General features: G+C 34.2%; 1 protein-coding gene across 1 annotated transcript; it reads left to right on the forward strand.

Annotated features, from left to right (window-relative positions):
* Positions 1 to 986: 986 nt before the first annotated feature.
* LOC117124546 (trafficking protein particle complex subunit 11-like) lies at positions 987 to 16,298 on the forward strand. The gene is made up of 29 exons (XM_033270806.1): positions 987 to 1,518; positions 1,894 to 2,066; positions 2,380 to 2,450; positions 2,885 to 2,999; positions 3,549 to 3,648; positions 4,265 to 4,338; positions 4,957 to 5,053; positions 5,598 to 5,731; positions 5,925 to 6,066; positions 6,192 to 6,362; positions 6,684 to 6,762; positions 6,967 to 7,021; positions 7,525 to 7,605; positions 7,703 to 7,767; positions 8,096 to 8,157; positions 8,587 to 8,722; positions 8,963 to 9,035; positions 9,585 to 9,807; positions 10,043 to 10,224; positions 10,471 to 10,596; positions 10,752 to 10,801; positions 11,105 to 11,205; positions 11,342 to 11,533; positions 11,992 to 12,099; positions 12,283 to 12,334; positions 13,416 to 13,524; positions 13,628 to 13,853; positions 14,229 to 14,396; positions 15,323 to 16,298. The coding sequence occupies exons 1-29, from the start codon at positions 1,174 to 1,176 to the stop codon at positions 15,347 to 15,349; spliced, it is 3,537 nt and encodes a 1,178-aa protein (XP_033126697.1). The 5' UTR covers positions 987 to 1,173; the 3' UTR covers positions 15,350 to 16,298.
* Positions 16,299 to 22,602: the final 6,304 nt, after the last annotated feature.

Below are 22,602 nucleotides of genomic sequence, written 5' to 3' on the forward strand. Positions count from 1 at the left end.
TAATAATAATAATAATAATAATAATAATAATAATAATAATAATAATAATAATAATAATAATAATAATAATAATAATAATAATAATAGGGAGTTGTCGCAAGCATACATCATCACATGTTTAGACAACCCTTCCACTATAATTATCTGTCACAACGTAGGCCATTCACACCTTTTGCATGATTCAAGGATCATATTCAGCTCATACAGCATATTGTCAAGAATGTTTTAGCACGAATGATGATAATAATAATGAACACATTCATTATCGTTTTCGTAAGATTGCGAAATCTTATGATGATGAGGATTATTATTATTATTGTAAAGATGACGAGGATAATTGAAGATGATGATGATTATAAATATAATGATGATGATCACCGTCATTGATGAGTGATGATGACAATGGTGATGATGATGATGAAGATGATATGATAAGATGATGATTGATAATTATGAAAGCAATATGAAGATTAATAACGGTAATGATAATAATAATGTTGATGATAATAAGGACGATAATTATAATAATATAAATAATATGAATAATATGAATACAGAAGTATGAACAAATTTGAATAAGATGAGGAATATTCAAATTATTCATATTATCTATAGTTTTCATATTATACTGTATATAAATAAAATGAATAATTTTAATAAAACATGAAGAATAAAAATAATGTGAAAATTATAAAATTATATGGTGAACCTAGAGAAGTAACGGATCACACAATAGATGGAGGACAGTGCTATAATGAGACGACCCGACCCCATAAGGGGCCAAACGGGATAATGATGATGATTTATAATATAAAAAATATTAATAGTATTAATAGTAACAGGCATACATTTTATCCAGTCCAGACTTATTAAACCTCGGTATTACTGTTGTAGTTGCGCTATGTCGACACATTGGACAATAAATGATGAAGCATTTATTGCACAAGAACTGAAAACATTATACTAACGGCACTAACGGCGTCCCATAGTACCAGTAGCTGGTAAGGCTGTCTTCATAGGAGGCCTAGCCTAGATCAATCCCGAAAGAATTGATTTAGTTGCGCCTAAGCTTGGCACAGGTTGTATCACAAACATTTATTTATGTAGATCATTGTGTTGATAATAGGCTAATTATTACGTAAATTGAAAGGGTAACATATTCGACGAATAAAGATGAGTAACCCAGGCCCAACGCCAAGCCCAAATCAGTCCCAACCTGCTGGAAGCAGCGGCGCTGCAGCTGGCACGAATGGATCTGCCCCTCCTCCATCCATCAGCAGTGCTGCACCTACAGGCTCTGCAGTGTCCGAGTACACAAATCGTGGACCAGGTGGATTGCCTGGAGAATTAACATGTCGTCCAATGGGATTGGTTGTATTGACAGGTTTAGACATAACTTACAACGCCATTCATCGAGATATATGGGATTCGTTTGTTTCTGGAAGACGACCAGATAGAGTACCACTTAATTTTAAGGTGTTACCAGGAGATCATGAATATCCAAAGTGTCGATCTAAGGTAAGTAGCCTAAAACTACATTCAGTATTGAATTGAATCCAGAGGTGACGGAACTAGGGGGTGCTGTGTTATGGAGAGTAATGTGTGACCGGAAATGGTCTGCAGGTGTGGGCAAACTGGCAGGGGGTGGGGATCTCCCAGTTTCTACACCCAACCATAGTGGCTGAGGTGGGTGTGATTTTTGTTCCCTTGTCAGTTAAATCTCTGGTGTCACCACTACATAAACTTTTGGATAGCTAGTACTTGTAGAGTTTATCAATCTACAGAGTAGGCCTATATGCAACTTTCTAAAAGCTTTATTTATTAAGGAATTTGAATTCTTTGTACAGTTCAGAAATAAATTAAGTTTCTTATTGTTCATTTCTGTTCTTTCAGCAACGAACGTCTTACGAATGGTACATTCCAAAAGGAATCTTGAAGTCAGGTTGGATGAAGAAACATCTGGCTGAGGTTCCATCTCTCGTTGTTCTTTTCTTCGATTTAGATTGGGATGAGAATCTATGGAAAGAGCGACAGATGGAGTGTGCTACCAGGGTAGAAGTTGTAAGGTAGGATCATACCTCCCATGTACAATCAGAAATTCTTAACAATATTAATGATTTCAAAAATGGTACAATGAAATTATTATTATACTGGCACTTTCTAAGTTCCAAGAATACAACACACTGTAACATATCTTTAATTTTTAACTCGCATTCACAACACAAAAACTCATGAAAAATGTTAATTTATACTTTCAAACTTATTATCAACTTTCAAACTATTTCCACATACTTATATAATCAGGTGTTAGCATGTTATGATCAGTGACATTTTGGACACTTTGTATATCATCATTGACGTATTGTCTTCTTTGAACAGGACAAGCCTACAAGGACGCTCAACAAGAGTTGCTGTTGTCTTGATTCAGAAGAATGCACCCCTTCCTCCAGGTGGGAGTGAAAACTTTGCATATTTCATAATTAATCTGAGTTTAACTTTTAATTAATTAATAAGCTTTTCATGTAGAGAAAATGGACAGCTATAGGATTTGAACCAGTGACCTTCAGAGTACCATTCTGACACACTGTCAGTTGAGTTAAACTACCCTTGTTGGCAATATATTGCAGCTTTTGTTGAATGTATATACATATCTTTAAATTGCTTGTTTTGCAAAATAAAATATTTAAGTTTTGATTTGAATGAATAAATACAAAAGTCAGAATGATATGAATAAAGTTATTCCAGAATTCAGCTTTTATTATGATTTTTGGTAATTTAAATGTGGTCTAGTTATGTAAGGTTAAAATTAATTGGTTTAAGTAATGTTTTACATTTAAGACTCAATTCTGATGAGATTTTCCATATCTTCTTTTTAATATACTAGGTGAAGACGTCGTAGCAGCAGAGAGGGCAGCAGCACTTTGTGCTGCTTGTGACCTGTCTGCTAAGTCACTGTTTGTTCTTCCATGGACTGGGCATCTCCTAGGGTACACAATCAGGTACTGTATATATGACTGATGCCAGCATGCATGAGGGATGGTGCTCCAAACTGTCCTCTCTTCAAATACCCAACATTATTTTCCCATAAACGCTGTTACAAGAGCGAGTTTTGCACAGAAAATATGAAAATGTTGTAATTTACATTTATTATGTGCCAGGTTTTTGTTGACAAACAGTACAAGAAATCCCAGAGATGTTATTTCTTGACTTGCAAACTGTTCTCAATATTTCATCACCAAGTCTGTTTAGTCAAAAACTATTCAGGCTGTAAGTGATCATTAGATATGCTAATTAGAAAGGCATATAAAGTATGATATATGTATGATCATGTTAGCTGAAGAGTGGTATGCATGTATTTTTTTGTAAACTGATTGTAATCTGAAGAGAATGTTTTATTATCTATTTAATGTCCCAGCCAACAGCAAATATCAAATGTGCAATTTACAGGAGGGATGCTTGACTTTTATTCCTGATAAGCAGGAAAATTTTCTCTCATAATAATTTAATGGCTATGTTTTTATGTGTTAATGTCATTTATTTGTTTACAGGTTAGAGAATGCTTTTTATGAATTATCTCAGAGTTACTACCACATGGAGGCACGTAAAGTGAAGGCTCACAGAGAATTTTTGAATAAAACCACCCACCAGGTACAGTACTTCTGTTTACATTTTAGAGAGAGCAGCTTAGCTCAGTTGGCTAATCTGGTGGTAGCCACTGTCCGTGCGCTGAACCGTGGAGATCTCTAGGTCCCCGGTTTAATTCCCATCACTGCCTCTCCTTGTGTTTCAGCTGGAGGGCTGAAATACAAGTTACAATAGCGCACCGTCTTTTGGATGAGACGTTTAAGCCGTTGGTCCCATGTGCATTTATGGCCCATGTGCATGTTAAAGAACACAGTACACTCTTCGGAAAAGTGTAGGGGTTTGTCTCCCGGTGTACTGCCCAACCACCACCAGAAGGACCCCAATGGAAATAATTCATCTTCTAGACTTTCATGGGCTCCTTGGTGTTTGCACCGAATAAATACAATCTAATCCACCTATGGACTCATTCACTCAGTATCAATTGTTAGCTTATAATTATTCTTTATTATTAATTATTATATCATTATGATTATTATAATTAGTTTTGTAATTATCATCATACTGCTAATGTAACTGTATTAATTTATTATCATTAATGGCATTTTTTTAAATTTCATAATCATTTAGTTCAAATCGGCACTTTCATTAACTGTACCATTTGTTAATGTTTTTATTTCAGCTTTTGTTTGTTAGGCATGCATTCAAGATTGCTTTCTTTAGTGAACTAAAACAAGATGCACAGAATGCTTTAAAGTAAGTCTATCATATTATAATGAAGCTAATAAAACATGTTTTGGCTCATTTTTTCTGCATGATCACAAGCACTTCTATAGATTAAACATTTACTGCCAACCGAAAAATTTATAAATATCCTCCGAAATTATAGTAAAACATTTAAATTTTCATTTCAGGAATCACATAAGCTATTATTAAATCTTCAGTTTTAATTATTTACAGAAGATGCTTAAATACAAAAATCCTGGAATTTGCTAGCATAAATATAAGAATTTCAGTAGTTAAACACCTGAAAAATATAGAAAACCAATTTTTGAGCATCTCCTACTGAAACCGGACCACGCATTAAAACATCTTCATATGGGGACAGGGCTTTTTCTCCAAAAAGCTCCAAAACTCTGGAATAAAATTATGAAACAGTCTTCCATTATTATTATTATTATTATTATTTGTTTTCACTTCTTCCTAGATAAACCTCTGTGGCTTATACACAATGACTACCATTATTTAGCCATGGAATTATTATACACTGCTCTTACTTGAGTGAATTATTAGTGTTTTGACATGTGTACATTCTCTTGTGTATCAATTATTCTATACAAATTACATTTTTTTTGTTAATTTCTTTGAAAACAGACAGTACAAAACAGCATATGTTCACTTGACTGAGCTGAGAGCGCATGATAGCAATATGCTAGAAATAAAAACAATTGCAGGTTTCATTAATTATAAGGTGAGTGATTAATACTTTTATTGATGAATTCTACAATTAATTAATTAATGGGTACTTTGTGGGGTTGCCTGTTCCTGCAATGATTGTGACAGCACCACTTAAGCATGTAGACCCAATGACCTGGGAAAAAACCTCTTGACGTTTGAAAAAAAGATCTATTTAACTAAACAAATAAATAAGTAGAAAAATGAGTTTAATTTCAGTTGTTCACTTGTTGATGACTGGCAAGTTGATTGGCTGAGTGGTTAAGTCAGGGGCACCGTAACCGTCAGCTATAATGCAGCGCACTCACCAATGGTTCTGGTGGTGGAACAAGTCTTCTGAGATAAGGACAACCGTAGGCCCAGTGTACGAGAAGAGTAGGGGCTACCCCGGTGTAGTGGTCCATTCAGTCTCCTGTTGTTTAATGGATATGCCATGTAGGATAGTGCTTAAGTTCGCTGATTGGCATATCCTTGGCCTTGTGCCTAAAGAAATGAAATGAAATGATAAATATTATTTTCATTTTAAGAATGTTCACATAGTTTTTAAAATTTACTTTCAGATTTGTCAGCAACTTTTCACTCATAATGCACCATTGGATGCAATCAGTCAATTCCGTAAACATATTGATTTGTTTAAGAATCGAGTTGGCTGCCCAGAGCTTGCATTTGAGCATTCTGATTGGATGTCAAAACAGTTAGTATCAACCAATTACGTACTATCATATCTGACTATTGCAATGTGAATTTAAACTCATTAATTTTTCATACATTTATTTTTGTTGATACACAGAAAAACGAAAATAAAAATTGACAAATTAAAGACAAAGCAATAACAGTATTGTTTAATTAAATTTCAATTAATTCAATTTTTTTTTTTTTATATATAGATTTAGTATATTTGGTGAACTTTTTGATGAAGCGATCAAGATGGGATTGACGGCCATCCAAACTCAACATCCTGGTTTCTACTACCAACAGGCCGCCAATCATGCTATTGCTAGGAAACAGCTCTGTAGAGGGCTCTGTCTGGTAAGTAGTCATTAAAGCCATACTGAGTTAATAAAGATGAATAGCTTTTAAAATTATACATGACACCTTCCCCCGAACCTTTTTCAAAAGTAATATCCTAATTTTAAGTGTTGATTTTTCCCCAGCATGCAACATATATGCCAAGTCCTAATCCACTTGATGGAGCTGATAATCTAGATTTCTTCGGTCAACGTCCATGGCGCCAGGGTCACCAAAGCATCGATCCACCAGATGCCCAGATGGAGAAGGAAGGCATTACAGCGCTTCAGTATCAAGAACTCCAAGTAGATCACTCGGTGAGTTTATATACTTTGATAACTACTCCCTGACATTAGGTTAAGCCTTCTTGTGTTTTAGCCATAAAACAGTAGTAGTATTTGAGATTGTTATTTTTATTATCCCCTCAGGCATGGCTGGAAATGAAAATAAAGCAGAAAGTATACAAAACTATATTAAAGACTTTGCCTAGTGAACCATTTTAAAGGAGGGTTAACGACAAAAGCTAGAGAGAATGATTTTTGTAGGCGATAAGATACTTAAGTCATCCAGATACCTGAAGACTTAAAATATATCAATAATACATTTTATAAAAAGTTATTGGCATTTCTCTTCCATAGTGGATCATTATACCATTGTTGAGCAGCGCTGTCGCTCAATTTAAAAAGTACAAGTCGGCTAGGATGAAGCGCTTTTTAAGTAAGTAACAGTCATCTTCTTTGAGAAACCACTACACTAACATGTTAATTGAAATACTAAAACAAGCAGCAACATGTACCAACGGTCTTTATAGAATATGATGAAATAGGTCATCAGCAACCTCACATGGCTTTGTTGAGCAAACAGCAAAAACAATCTAAATTGATTATGAAAACTTAACTTTGAATTAATTTTGTTCGATAGTGGTGCAGATGGGTGAAGAATACTACCATGCCAAAGACTATAGCAAAGCCCTCACGTAAGTGAAAACCCAATTGTCAACTTTTATTGTGATTTTTTTCTTGCGTTTGCAGCATGTTATTGGCTAAAATTACAAATTTAATAATATTTAGCAATTTTTACTAATAATATAAAATTAGATAAAGTACACAGAAATGGACCTTTCCACTAAACCCCGCCCCTTGGATGTTGTTGCTAAGCTCTCACAGACAATAGCGTAAATATATGTACACGTAAACTTGTGCGTTTGTTTGGTGGTCACAGGTGTGTTCCTGGTAATGTTCAGATAGGTAATCTAAGCAATGATTGGCACTCCGGGAAGGGCCATTATGTCAACATCATTATTGAACATTGTATATAGTATCTGTTTATCTTTTTTACACTGTTTGGATAATAGCCCTCTATGGTTTATGTGATGTATGTTGGCTAACAAATTTATTGCCTCTATGGCTTATGTGGCAAATTAAATTGAAATTGAATATTGATGTATTTTGGCTAACAAATCTATTGTCTCCTATTCAGACTTCTTGGACGTGTTACCTGGGATTATCGTAGCGAACGTTGGTGGACCCTTCTCACTTCGATTCTACTTACATCTCTCAGGTTAGCTGGACATAACAATATGTTAATCACTATATAAAGATTTAATTTATCAGTCTATTTTGTGACTACTTATCTGGATAAACTAAATTTTTTTCAGGTGTGCTTACCTGGTTGCCAGCTTGGAAGAGTATGTTACAATTTCACTAGAGCTCATGGGTAGATGTATCCTTTTCAATCCCGTTGATATTTGTAATGTACCTTTAATCAGTGCATGGTATTATATTGTACAATAATGTATTTGTGTATTCCTACCTTATAACGTTTTTAACAAAAACTAGACCATTTTGAGAAAAGTACTGTGATATTGAAACTTATATTCAGTATAAGAAAGTAAAAAGTCAAATCACTATTATGTGTTTTTACTTTATTTAATACTCTGCTAGAATTTATGAATATTAAAAAAGTGAGAATTTAAAGTTCTTTTTATTTGTGCTTGGCATTCTTGTCTTCACTCTTGCTTGATTTTTTTGTTTCCTTAATGTTGGGTCAGATTCACAAAGTTCTCCTGAAGAAAAGACAAGAGTACAAATGAACCTAATACGTGTTATGTCAGTAAGTTTAAAATTGAACCACAATGCATATATCTCTCTAATAATCATTTAGTATTTTTTAATCAAATCAAAAAAGTATGTATAATTTATTTTTTCCATGTTTTTTGTAGAGAAATAGATAAATATTTTTATTATCATATATTTATAAACAATATAAATAATGACAGAACTCAGCACATTTAAAGACTAAATATATATATTTATTTCCTCATTCATGTTATGTAGTTTTAGAAATGTTAGATGTTTTCTGTATGTTCTAGAGGGCTCTTCATATCAGCCTTACTTTTAGTAAAACCTCAATTTAATAGTTTTAAAAATGTTGTCTAAACAAATGTTCAGGTACACCGATACAGTTAACCAGTACAGACAGAGGGTACCTTAATTTTTTTATAATCATATTAACATTTGTATTTCCTATTTACCTGGCTAGCATGTTCCACCTGAAGCCGAACCTGGTTGTTCATCAGATGCAGTAGAGCAGGCAAAGGCACTGTGGAAGGGGGAAGCAGCAAATCCACAAGAACCAATCAAATTCACTTTAGAAATGCAGAATATTGTACCATTTGGTAAGGAGATGCTTAACAAATTCATTTTCCTTTAAGAGTCTGTTAATCAACATTAACCCCAATCCATACTGATTATTACAAGAGTTATAATTTGTCTTCTATATTCCTTGTCAACAGATTACATCTTAATAGTTTTTTGACTAAAATATTATCTATTTATAGCTGTTTAATGTTGTTTTTGCATATATTCATTCATCCTTGGTTGGCTACTATAATGAAATGTTTTTATTTATTTGGCAGTTGAATGTAAAGCTTGCTTCACCAGCACAAGATTCACTGCTGATCTTCCTATCACTCTGAATGTGTATCTCAGGTACTATACTTCACTTATTATGAATGTCTTCAATTAAGTTGCCATGTTCAAACCATCCATTGTGAATAAAGTGGAAATGTGTCACTGATAAAAAAAAAATCCCCTCTTGAAAAATGTTTAAGTGAAACTTTTTCCTGAGAGAATATGAGCAGTGATGTATCTAGTGGAGGGCGCAGGGTACACTTCCTAAAAAAACCTGCGCCCACAACCTCTTCCCATCCCGTTGAAAATGTTCAAAGCAAAAAAATGACGGTCAAGCAGATAAAAATCACCTCATGCCGCCTTATTTTGCGAGCTAGCGCCTATTCTCTACTTAATCACCAAGCCATCCCCTCAACTAAACCATTGTGTCCCCTCCCATTAGCACCACCCCCTCCCCATTTCAAGACTCTTAGATATGCCACTGAATATTAATACTCTCAATTTCTTGCAATGGGGATGTGGAGAAAGGAATGTGAGTTGGGTATAGATGTGTGTTTATAATTGCAGTGCCATATTTAATTCTGTTATTATTCGTGGTTTAAATTGATACATCAATTCTTTTTATAGACCTACTTGCCAGTTTCCCATTCGCTTTTCAAAGCTTTCTGTCCAGCTTAGTAACTCCATCTATAACCCACAATGCATTGTAACAGACGGGCAGCCAATAGGAGAGCCAATCATGCCTCATGATAGCGACATGTCGGGCGACCTATACCTCATACCAAATAAGGTCAAAGTTTACAAATTCCAGTTTATAGCCATTCCTGAAGATGTTGGCAAGAAAATTGAGGTAAGTGTCAATCATGAAGCTTGTACAGCACCCTAAATATATAGAACTGGGTTGAGGTAGAAGTTTCCACATTTGTGGATCTTCAGATCCGGTGTTCGAATCCCATTCTATTAATTTTGATTGAATGCTTGAGCAGTGGAACTTATGTTTTATTGTATATAGAATTATAAAATGGTCATCTAGTATGTTTAAATTCCAATGCTCTGATTACTATAATAGTTACAATGTTTTTTAGATTGTGTCTGTATCACTATCTCTTGGTGATGAAGCCACTCGTTGTGCCACGTTGAATTGGTCTGGTGGAGGTGGCGATGCAGCCTCAGTAACCAACATCCAGGAATGTGTTCCTAAGAGGAGAGGAGAACCAAAAGAGGATGAACTGGACTGGCATCTCATTAAGATAGAGCAAGCAACAAGGTAAGAGACTTGATTAATTAATTATGCATCTTAAACTTGCATGTTTTGATACATTTTGGTCTAATTAGTTTATTTTCTCTTCGTCTCTGGATGTATCAGATTAGTCAAATATGTTTTTTGACATATTATCAATGTTAATTCAACAAAGATTAATGAGTTAATGAACTATCTTTACCCTACATCTTTGTTCTGCCCAATTTACTCACAAATAGTGTATTTCTAATGAAATATGTTTATTTTCTACAGTATTACATCAAGGGTACCATTGATGGATATAAAGTTAGAGCATGCAGCACCCTCTATAGTCAATGAACCATACAATATTCTAGCAACTATCACAAATATGGAGAAAACTGTAGTAAAGAATGCAAGGTACAGTAATTTATTAAATAAGTTTTATAAGATATTATTTACGATATTCTATTATATAATAAAGATATAACAATAATACTGAAGTGGGAAAGAAGTACAGGGTGTGGTTTATAGGTAGTATTTTTAACAGATAATTTTGTTAATTTTGTTCAAAGCATAACAATGGGACTACAGGAAGGACAGGATTCGCTGCTGGAGCAAACTAGTAAGTATCTTTTTCCAGTTAAAAATCTACAATCTCTTGATGTGGGAAGGTTGAAACTGCAGTTTTCCAGTGCACATTCAAACTTGTTTGAGATTTAAACCCCTCACTGTGCTGTTTCATAATCAAAGCTAGGAGTCTCAAAAGCAGAATTCCCACTGTCAACAGACAGACATACAGCTCCATGGATTTTGAAAAGATTAACAAAAATTATATGATAATGCAGCTTTTAGATGCAAGCAAAATTATTGTATAAAAGGGGAGGGTATAAATATACATGTTTTAAACACTTTTGTTATATTTTAGCTCAAGTCAGTGAAAATATTGCAAATTTTGAACAGAATCCAAGTTCATGTAACTCCCGCTTAAAAGGAATCAAGATTGATGATTTGTCACCAGGCCAACAGGTAGTATTATATGATTGACAGCTCAACCAATTTCAAATAAAATAAAAATAAAAAAAAACATTCTATGATATTAAATTGATTGTCAAAATCAAACGCAACTTTAAATACTATCAAAATCTCTACTTCTTTTCCACAGATTGTAAAACAGTTATATGTACGTTGCCTACAGGTGGGTAATAGATCTGTCAGTGTACGAGTAGCTTACACCGTTGACGCAAAAGTAAACAGACAGGGGGAACAAGTTAGTTGTACTTGTTATAAAGAAGAAGTAGTAGCCTTGGAAACTGTCATGCCATTTGATGTGTCAATAAGGTTAACGTCATCAAAGGTATGGATGGTTTTTTTTTAGTTTTTTGTTGTTTTTTTTTACAGAATTATTCCCTTATCCATTTCGAAGTGTCCATAGAGGGGAGGGTGGAAAAATAAATGAAAAACCAAGGACAGGCTTTGCCTAGTCTTAAACACGTCAACTTTACAGGGTCTTTGCACAAGTTTGGTAACAATGTCAAAAAATTGTATACCTTCATGAAAATAATGTATTGGTAGAATTCTTTTCAAAATGTTAAATATATCATCAACAAGTTGATTTCTTTGTAGGTAAATCCCCATTTTTTTGTTTACTTTTACTTCGGTACATCTTGCAAAAGATGTCCAACTGCAATGTTTATTTTATTTTGATAAATATTGACTCTAAAAAATAAGCAATTTAATTGTAGTAGTTGATATTTTAAGACACATCTTTAAAGAACTGTTTTTTAGGATACATTTATATGTTTTCTTTGAAAGTTCGAAGAAGTTAGTAATGTCCATGCCAATGAAATATTCCTAATGATGACGGACATCAAATGCACGTCGCCATGGACACTCCAGATTGTTGACAGTCATCTTGCACTGGTAAGGGGATAACATTGTTATGTAAAGGCCTAAATGTAGAGAAGGAATTATAAAGTTTTAGTCAAATACCATAGTTATTACCTATTTGCTATCTGAATTCTTTCAAATAATCATTGTGAATTAAAAAAAAAAAATTACAAAAAAATAAAAAAAACAAAAAAATGTCATTCCTTTCTTTCTCAGTCTGAGGATGTTAGTTTTACTGACGAAGATGTAGAATCCCAACTACAGGAAAGTAAGTTTTTCCTTGTTGTCTGTTCCATCTGTCTTGTTTTAGACAGCATCTTGTGAAAAAACAGCAAATTTAAATATTAAGCTCTTTCCCAGATGGTCATGATGACATCACATCATGACCAAATATAGGCACATCATGACTATATAGGCCCAACTGTTTTTTGTCGAAGGAAATTTGGACAGATCCTTAAGCTTTTTAACACTGTCCTCATGGCGAGTCGAGTGGCCGAGCTAAGATGTTAAGGCTACATCAGCGCTGGTCCAGGTTCCAGCTGCTCCTTGCCCATGGTTCGTTTGGTGGAACCAAGTCTTCTCAAATAAGGACTTAAAATGGAGGTCCAGTGTATATATTCAGAAGAGTAGAGGTTACTCCGATGTTATGGTTCATTTCAGCCCCTGTTGTTGTGGAATGATGTGAACATGTAGCTACCATTAAGTGCCTCTTTACGGTTGCTATGTAGTCACGGACCACACCCATACGCAATTCAACACAATGACGCTGCAAGTTATGGGTTATTCTCCAACCTTTAGATTAAAACAATTTTTGACAGACTGATTAAGTGGAGTACAGACATAGAATACTCACAATTTTTTGGATCAAATACCCCTGAAGTAAGCATAATATGGTACAATTATAGTAGACAAATCTGATCAAACAGACGTTTTGCCTTCCATTCTCAGGGTCCTGGGGTTCAAATCCTGTGAAACACCAGGATTTTTTTTTTCTCTTGGCTATTAACTTCACCCCCTAAGCCTCCCTCATGGAGGTTTCAGTTGGTAAGGCTCTGTCCAGATTATCAAAGATTCTTCGACAAAAAACTGTTGTATGCCCATATATAGTCATGATGTGCTTATATATGATCATGATGTGATGTCATCATGACCATATATAGGCATAGTCTGGACAGGCCTTAAGTGTACTTACTGATGAATGTAAGAAAGAATAAAATATTTTTCCTAAATGTTCAGTCTGATGGACTAAAAATTTGACAGTGTATGTGTGGCTTTATGCTGCATATATGTTTGGCATGTATTCCATTCTTTCTACCCATCAACTTTAATATATATGTTATTTTTTTCAGTATTATTGAAACAAGATGAGCAAGCATGTGAATGTATGAGCTTAATCACCAATGGCAACAAGTGCAAAACAACTGTGAGTCTTGGACAATATACAATTCACTGGAGAAGGTAAAACTTGATAAAATATATATTTAACACTATTAACAGTATGCTATTGATCACTATTTAAAATCAAAATTGAAAAACTTCCAAAATTACACTTTAATTTTAGAGCATCTGATGATTTGAGCCAGCCTATTGTCAAGACAGAGATGGCGCTGCCTGACATATCCGTAGAGCGTCTACCCTTGCACGTCAATACTGATCTTCCCTCACATGGCCTTGTTCGTGTGCCACTACCAATGCAATTCACTATTTTTAATGACACAGACGTAGTGCAGAATATTGAAGCCAGTATTGATCCAAGTGATGCGTTTATGTTCTCAGGCCATAAACAGGTATTTCTTCTTTTTTTTTATTCATTCATTTACCAACTTTTTTTTTTATATTCAGCTTTAGACACTAGGGCCAAATATTTGCCAAACTTATATCAAAGTGGCAGTCCTTTCACAAGACAAACATACACACAAGATGCACTGCATAAAGAGTGGTGTCTTTTTGGTGGTCAGAAAAAAATCCTGTTACTGTGACAAGAATTGAACCCATGACTCTGGGATTGGATGGCAAGCATCTTAACCACAAGCTATTCAACTCCACTCCATTCATTTCCTATCCAACAGTGAGTAGCTTATCAGTCACGGGATTTGATGTAAAATATGCTATGAATGTCAATCTTTAAAATTTTTGTTTGTAATTTTGTTTTTCAACCAAAGGTGTTCTTCAGAATCCTACCATCAGATGACCAAACCCTACTGTACAACCTTTACCCTCTAATGCCAGGGTACGTAAAGCTTCCCAGACTGCACCTCAAGGCCGCTCAAGCTCCTAGTTTAACTGATGAAGTCATTGGTAAAATGATACCATCTCATATTTACATCAAGGTAAGCCTATTTAAAAAACTTTTCTTCAGAGCTGCACAGGTAGCATCGGCAGCAATCATTGTATGTGTGTTGAACCATGTTGATGTTTGTGTCCAGCAAGCTGCTACAGGTTATTTTATAAGATACAGCACAAATATCCACTTAGTAAATAAATGCTCAATGACCTTTTTCACTTTTCATTGGATACAGAATGAACTATACACAACATGTAATCTCCTCCACTCCCTCCCCAGGGAGAGTTCCTAGTAACTTTTACTAGTACGCATATGAACACACTGTAATACGAGTACAATCATAGTGGTATGCACCGAAGTGCCCTATGACAGGGGCGGATCCAGTAGGGGGCATGGGGTCTTTTTGCCACTAAATATTTAAAATTTCAATGCATATTAATGTTATGTGCTACTCACTTACATATACTGAAACTGTGTGGGCCCCCCCCCCGTTTGAAAAATTCTGGGTCCACCCCTGGTATACCTGCAAGTATGCTCAGTGGTACGCACAACAATGCACTGTAGTGGGACACAGAGAAAGCACTGTAAAAATGGTATATACTCATATAGGTGCACACAGGAATGTGCTGTTGTACAAGTGCAGTATACTTTTAGTGGCGTGTAGAGCAATGCACTGTAATACGAGTAGTGGGACACAGAGAAAGCGCTGAAATAATAGTATATACTCATATAGGTGCACACAGGAATAGGTGTTTGTAGTTTGCTTCTGACTGGCAGGCAATGTTGTAATGTTAATACACAAGGATAAATCAATACATATGTAGGGTAGTGTCGTTCAACTCACTAAAGATATACAGTAGTTACCTACACACATACATTTGAATTGATTTATTTACATTTCACTGCATTACATTTCCCTGTACTAATACTGCCTAATACAATCATTTTTTAATGGTTTTTTTTTTATTACAGCCTCAAGGAAAGACGTACAGTACCTGATCTATTTGACTAACTAAGCGTGAAACAAATCCCTGTGCTGGAGAAAAGTTTTCATCAAATTGTAAACATATATTGCGATATATAATTGCACTTATCTATAAAAATGTGAAAGGAATTATAAAATAGTTATATATCAGATAGAAATCTACTTTTTGAGTAGGTTTTTAAGAAATCAGCGCTCTGAGACTTAGTTGTATAGAGCGCTATGTAAGAGCCTACTTATTATTTTTAATTCAAATCATGTTTTTATATTTAGCCACTCAGTTCAGTTTCCTTGAAAATGAACGTTTAAGTATTTGTTACCAGTTTTAAATCTCCTATTTTATTCTGTTTAATTTTTTATGACTAAATGTACTAAATTGTATTGGATTTTCTTTGTTTGAACTTTATTATTATTTATAATGTTATTTTCATATTATTAATAGTACTGTTATTATTAATTCAAACAATAGGTAATTTTATCGAAAAAAAGTCTGTCTCATTGGAGGTTGATAATTTATGCAAATGAGGAATGACCTTTCTGCTATAGCCTACCCATTGGATATTGTGCTAAGGTCACACAAAATGAATATGTGTTTGTGGGACATGTGCGTATCCCTGACCCGGTTCTGATAGGCCAGTTGCTGAGTTTTATTGACTATCTTGAAAGGTCCATTGTATAGGATTTTACCACAGAATATATATCATCAAAGCATATACAGTAATTAGGCCTAGGCCTATACATTTGTTTTGAATTATACAGGTTGAAATAATCATTTTTTATAAGGTAGATGTATGAAAAAGCATAATAGTAAATTGATCCTATTCCTTGTTTGTTTCTATTGATTATGTTATAACGACTATGAAATTTAATTATTTGTTATTGTGGGTATTAATATTATGTATGAAAATTGCAATATTAGAATAAAGTTATGGCGCTCTTAGCATCATTATGTGTTTGTTAATGTTATGTAATTTTATGTGTTTCCTTTAATTTCTGGATCTGTGTAAGATGAAAATGTTTTTGGATCTAATTATATATTGATATGATGATGATTATATTGACCATGATGGTGATGGTGAAACTGATAGTGATGATAATATTGATGATTGTGATATGTTAGTTCTTGTGATGGCAGCTATAATAGTTGCAGCAATGATGTATTTAGCCATTTATATGGCGTCTTCTGCCGAATAATTTGATTTGATGTATTTTTTTCATCCAATGTCACATGTTACACTAAAATGATGAGAAAATACATGAAAAAATATATAAAGAGAAATAATTAGTTTAATGTCTTGATGACCCATTAAGTTTGGTGTTAGTACACCAGACTATTTCCAATGGGGTCCAGAAGCCAGGTATTTTTGCACAAAAGGGAATATTTATGATAAAATTCAGGCAAGTTTTGGTAAATATGAAAAACGTTAAATAGTACGTCGTACAAAGGACTATCAATACTGTAAATGACAGATTAAACTAGGTCAGGACTGGAAAATTATTGATTCATGTTCAGATTTGAATCAGTGGAAGAGAATGATTTATTTTTAATTTAACATATTTTAACCTACTTAATGAAAAAGAAAAATAACATCAAGTATACAGCGATATTCTCAAATAGATACTTTTTCACATATTTCATGTTTTCATGTCATTGTATCACTTTTGGAAAAAATAGTAATGAGTACCACAATTACTTCTAGGAAAGAAAGAAATAAATAAAACACAACATGCCTGTGTTTTTATACGGTACTCTAGATTTAACGGCGAAATAGTGCCATTTGTTTAGGTGGGAAAATCAGCGCTTCTCCCTCATGCTGACGTGAACATCCTTGGCAATTTACTAGTTATACCCAGGTGTGATAACAGACACACGCACTATGTAATTGAAAACTGAGTCGATCAACAACAGCCTCTTGCTACTCATCCCGCTTAAACCCTGGCATCAACAAGTACAGGTGTTGTGGGCACGTGTCTACACGGCAAGTAATGGCTCCGGAGCAGTGTAGTCGATTATATATTTATACGTTTCAATAAAATGTTTGGTTGTTATTATTTGGATTTGTTTGTTTTGTCTACCTAGCGTATCAAATTACGCGAATCAGTGCACGATGATTCCTACCAGCAAACGAAATAGAAATTGACGAATCGATGCGGAAGAAGAACAAAAGTAAATGACTGTGGGAGGGTACCACGCGTACCCTAAGGTTTCGATGAGTTCGAGAACAGATGTCAAAAAGCTCTTGTCAAGTTGTCAATAATAAGCAAATGTTTTCAACAAATAATGGAACAATAAAAGCAGAGATTTACAGGCTATATCTTTCAGATGTAAAAATAGTTTCCCTAAAATCATTTTTAGGATAAACTACAATATTATAAGATGGCAGGATAAGACAACCACATGACACCAATTCGAAGTAGGCTATTTGTTCCTGCAGTATTAGGGAAATTGCTCCTAATGTGATCGGAGGCAAAATATCCACTGCATTACAATTTAGAGCTTTCCGATCTATAATCTTTACATCATTATTTATTTATGGTTACAATTTTTACAAATACAGTAAGTGTAACAATTTAGTTGCTATTCGGTTTATTCTGTGCTGTGTCTATAAGTGTGTCAGGGTATTATTACTCTTGTTTTGTTCCAAAAAATATTGTAATATGTCTACTAAGGCCGCATATTCATATTTTACCGCGGTTTTCTTTTGGATAACTTTTGACGGTAATATTTGCTCACAATTAATTAATCGAGACCCAAAAACCAAACAAATACAAACATTGCGGCAGCAGAATGGAAAATTGGGAGAAATTTAAGAAAAAGAATGTAGTTGACTGTAATTCCGAAATGTTGGATGTTTCTATATACCTTAATGTATAACTCTACAATTGTCCATGCATAGTCAAAACTAACTTTCATTTAGTATGGAAATAATATTTCTATTCAAAAGAACCGCTCTTCCTATGTAGGCCCTATTATAGTTAAAAGCTTAAAATTACCCCTTTTATATATTTAATGTTGTATTGTATGCATTGTTATTGTTTGTTTGGCGGATATCCTCTTGATGGCTGATGAAGCAATAACATTTAATTGAAATAAACATAAAGAATGTCCCAGGGCCTTCTGAACATCACATTGTACCCTAGTTTTTATTTATAGCCATTTTTCCTAATGCGCATTTGGTTAGGCCTCTTTTAAGTTTGTGAACACAGCACTACGTATTTTGCAATGTCTGTCCCGGTCATGGGTGCATTCAATCGTACGGTAATAGGGTCAAGGTGGTGTGCCTAACTGGATGGAAATGAATTGCATAATTTATTTCACTAGATATACTATTTTAGGATCACGTACTTGAATTTGCGTGTAAACCACTCAAATAAGCTTCTGATGACAGAATGTGCCGTTACGCTAACTTAACTACAGTATCGGCATTTGTTACCAGTTTTTCGACTGTGGAACAAACATTAGGCTAAATATTCGCCGTAGAATATCCATTGCTGTTAGAGATAATAGATGCATAAGCCTACACAACAAATGTAAGACATCGAGTATTTTTAAACCACAATTCTATTCGGACATCGTGTAAATCTCGTGATCCTGGGATCTGACGTACAGTATATACTTTCTCAGGAGCTTGGCGAATACAACTACTACACTGCTGCACCAGCTGTACTGCCCAACGATCTGGAAAAAAACCCTCACTGCGTAAAAACTAAAGTATGACCTACTGTTGAATGGTAATGACGTAGTGCAATTGCCTACCCAATGACAATTGCATCACGTTTGATTCATTTTCAACACTCATCCATGTGAAAAACTCGATAATATTATTGCTGAAGAAATTAGCAAACAAAAGCCGATTGGTAACTCACACATGTGGTTTAAGCGATGTAAGTATGAGAGAAAGAGCAGGCCGACCAGAACTGTGGCCGGTATAAAAGAGTAATGGTGATTGATTTTTAGATCAGTAATCATGAAGCATCGGCTAGAGAGAGGGAACCGCGCCAAGAAGTAGGTCTTGATCTGTGCCATCGTTTTCCACCAATCCAGGATGGTATACTTTAACTTTTTGTTTTAGTCGCTGTTGTACTTTTGGAATGAGGTTTTCCAATTGTTTGAAGAAGAATATATCTGCCGCCATTGTAAGTACGTAATTTCTACTTCCTGTAAACTTAGCATCTGAATACTTTTTCCAAAAGTGTATCTGTATTAGAAGACCACTTGTGTCAAGTTGCGTCAATTACTTAGATATAACATTAATATATTCATTTAAATTAGAATGAGAATCAAAAGTCATAACAATTACGATGAAAGTGTTAGATTCACCGACAACTAACATTGAACTCATTCTGCATTTAACAACGTCATCCAAATCATAATGATGAATTGGGAAGTTCTACGGATATCAAATTGCGAATAGCCATGACAACCGGGATGCAGTTCTCATGATGTATTTTACAACCTCATGGCTTATAGACAGCTCCTTTAATAAAGAACTTAACAGGCCAGAAAGCATCGCCTGATTGTATAGGGTGGTGTGGGAGGAGAAGGTATCCAGCCTACCGTAATAAATTCGATCGATTCCTTCGGTAAAATGTATCGAATAGCGTCAGTTTCAACATTGAATCGTTCAGCGACGAATCATATATTCAGAACCGACGAGCAAAATTAGAATTTGAAGATATGGAACGGTAATCCAAATTGGCGTTCAAGGTAGCTATGGTTATACAATATAATTTCGTCATAGTGTATTTTAGTGATGTTAGTAAGCTTAAGGGTTTAAGCGGAAACATATTACGTTGGAAGACCTGGGTTCGAATCTAATGTAAGCCTATTGTATTCTTGGGCGAGGCACACCATGCATGTTGTCTATTTCCACTCATGACTATAGGTTGTATACCTTTTAGAAGGTAGTCTAAAGCAAATGGCAATTAGCTAGTTAGGGCCTAATAGTATACCTAATTATTATAGTTGCAATTATGAAATAGGTCTATACCTACGTCAACATTATGACGCGGCTACCACCCTACAGGTGCTGCATGATGTTCTACTGGTATTTGATGCAATTAATGCAATTTGAAAACAGAGGCTTTGGCATCAATATGCGTTATAATTTATGCTGTAATTATTTAAGTAGGCTTACCCTACTCTAAAAGTGATTTGAAAATTCAGATGTTACAATATTGGTTGATAACTGTGTCTACATAGGCCTATATGTAATTAACTTCCCGTTTGTATTATCTGAAATCTCTTCATCTTGAGTGTTATTCTGTCCTGAAGAAACCGTTGTCCAACCAAACGTTGATTATGGTCCGTACATCTAAAATTATTCAATGGTGACCTCTCCAGGCATAGTACCATGTACAAATTACAAATATCTACCAAATTGTCAGGGGTAGGGCTATACCACTGTCTTTCTTTTCTTGAAATTGGGCTTGAAATGCTTAAAAATTTAAAGAAACTTTTGAAAAAGATCTCCTCTGGTATTGTTGAAAAGATGAAAGAGATGCACATGATAGTGTCCTCTACTAGAGAGGTATGATACCTCTTGATGCCTATTTTTGTGAAACATCTATAATTTTTCTCACATTAAGAGAATGTCAACAAAAATAGAGCAACAAAAAAAATCAGATATTTTTCATATGTTTAATACATTTCCATCAAACACTTTCCTAACACAATAAACTATTCTCGTATATGAGTCATTTTCTTGACAATCAATGTAATAGTTGAATTCTACGGAATTAATCAGTATCGAATCATTCTTTCCGCAAGATTTCAGAAGGTGCCAGGTCAATGTAAGGTCAAACATGACAAGGTTAAATTGACCAGTGAATCGTCAAATGTGATAGTTAATAGGGAGATTTCGCAACCGTACGAAAACGATAACGAATACGAATACGTCATTATCATTATCGTCATTCGTGCCTAAAACATTCTTCAGAATATGTTGTTCTTAGCTGAAATAATGCTTGATTAATGCAAAAGGCATGAATCGCCCACGTTGTGACAGAAGGGGAAATTTTATGACGTAACCGTTTATTATCGTTTTCGTTAACTTGCGAAAACTCCTTAATATTATCAATGCCATCTTTCTTCAAATAATTTACTTACTTTTACCATCAAATCATTTAGGCCTATGTCCAATACAAGACTATTTCTTTGTCAAGTTTATACTCAATCAAAAGCTGGTCTTGATTACAAATATTATAGATTTTAGTTTATGATTACTTAAATTTAAGTAATAGCTATTTAAAGCACCACCATAGTTTGTTGCGATACCATCATAGGTCAATGAACCGTTCTTGTTCCACAGCCTCCATTTAATATCACAGTTCTAGTATTATAAATCTAAATAATTTATATTGATGGCTTAATATTTTCATTGCAGTAGGCCCTGTGTCTCCGGCCTACCGAATAAGTGCATCTTTGCCACTATACAGTACGTAAGCAGAAGTTTTAACACCGTCCAGCAGTCTGCATTTTCTGATGGAATGAAAGCCTCGCCAATCGTCTTTGCAGCAGATCGGTGGGACTTTCGTTCAGTTTGAGAAAGCAGTACACTTCAATCTGAGCGTCAAAGGTTTTCTGAAAATCTCCCAAAACAATCAAATAAATTATACACATACCGTTACGAATGATTGGGAGATGTGGTAATCCACAAAGAAGAAAAATAGACAATATTAATCGCATGAACAGTTAGTGATTGCCAAGTGGTGTCAAGACGTTCCTTCAATTTCCCTATGAAAACATATTGTTTCCGTTAAATGTCACATCCAAGACGGTTAATAACCATATCTTTTTATAGTCAAAATGATACCCTAAAAGCTCTCAAGAGGCAACAGAGTCAGTTAACAATCTTGCAAATCAATCGCTACAGACATAAAACCTTTTTAAAATAATATTAATAATAATAATAATAATAATATTAATAATAATAATAATAATAATAATAATAATAATAAGAATGCACTCACTGACAAACAGCTACTCCTCTCCCTAGTAAATGTATTGGATACCATTACAAACAAATTGAAAACAGAATAATAATAATAATAATAATAATAATAATAATAATAATAATAATAATAATAATAATAATAATAATAATAATAATAATAATAATAATATTATTCTGTTTTCAATTTGTTTGTAATGGTATCCAATACATTTACTAGGGAGAGGAGTAGCTGTTTGTCAGTGAGTGCATTCTTATTATTATTATTATTATTATTATTATTATTATTAATATTATTATTATTATTATTATTATTA

This window comes from Anneissia japonica, unplaced genomic scaffold, assembly GCF_011630105.1.
Source record: "Anneissia japonica isolate Jap-2015-1 unplaced genomic scaffold, ASM1163010v1 scaffold287833_len2544123_cov190, whole genome shotgun sequence".
Classification (NCBI taxonomy): domain Eukaryota; kingdom Metazoa; phylum Echinodermata; class Crinoidea; order Comatulida; family Comatulidae; genus Anneissia; species Anneissia japonica.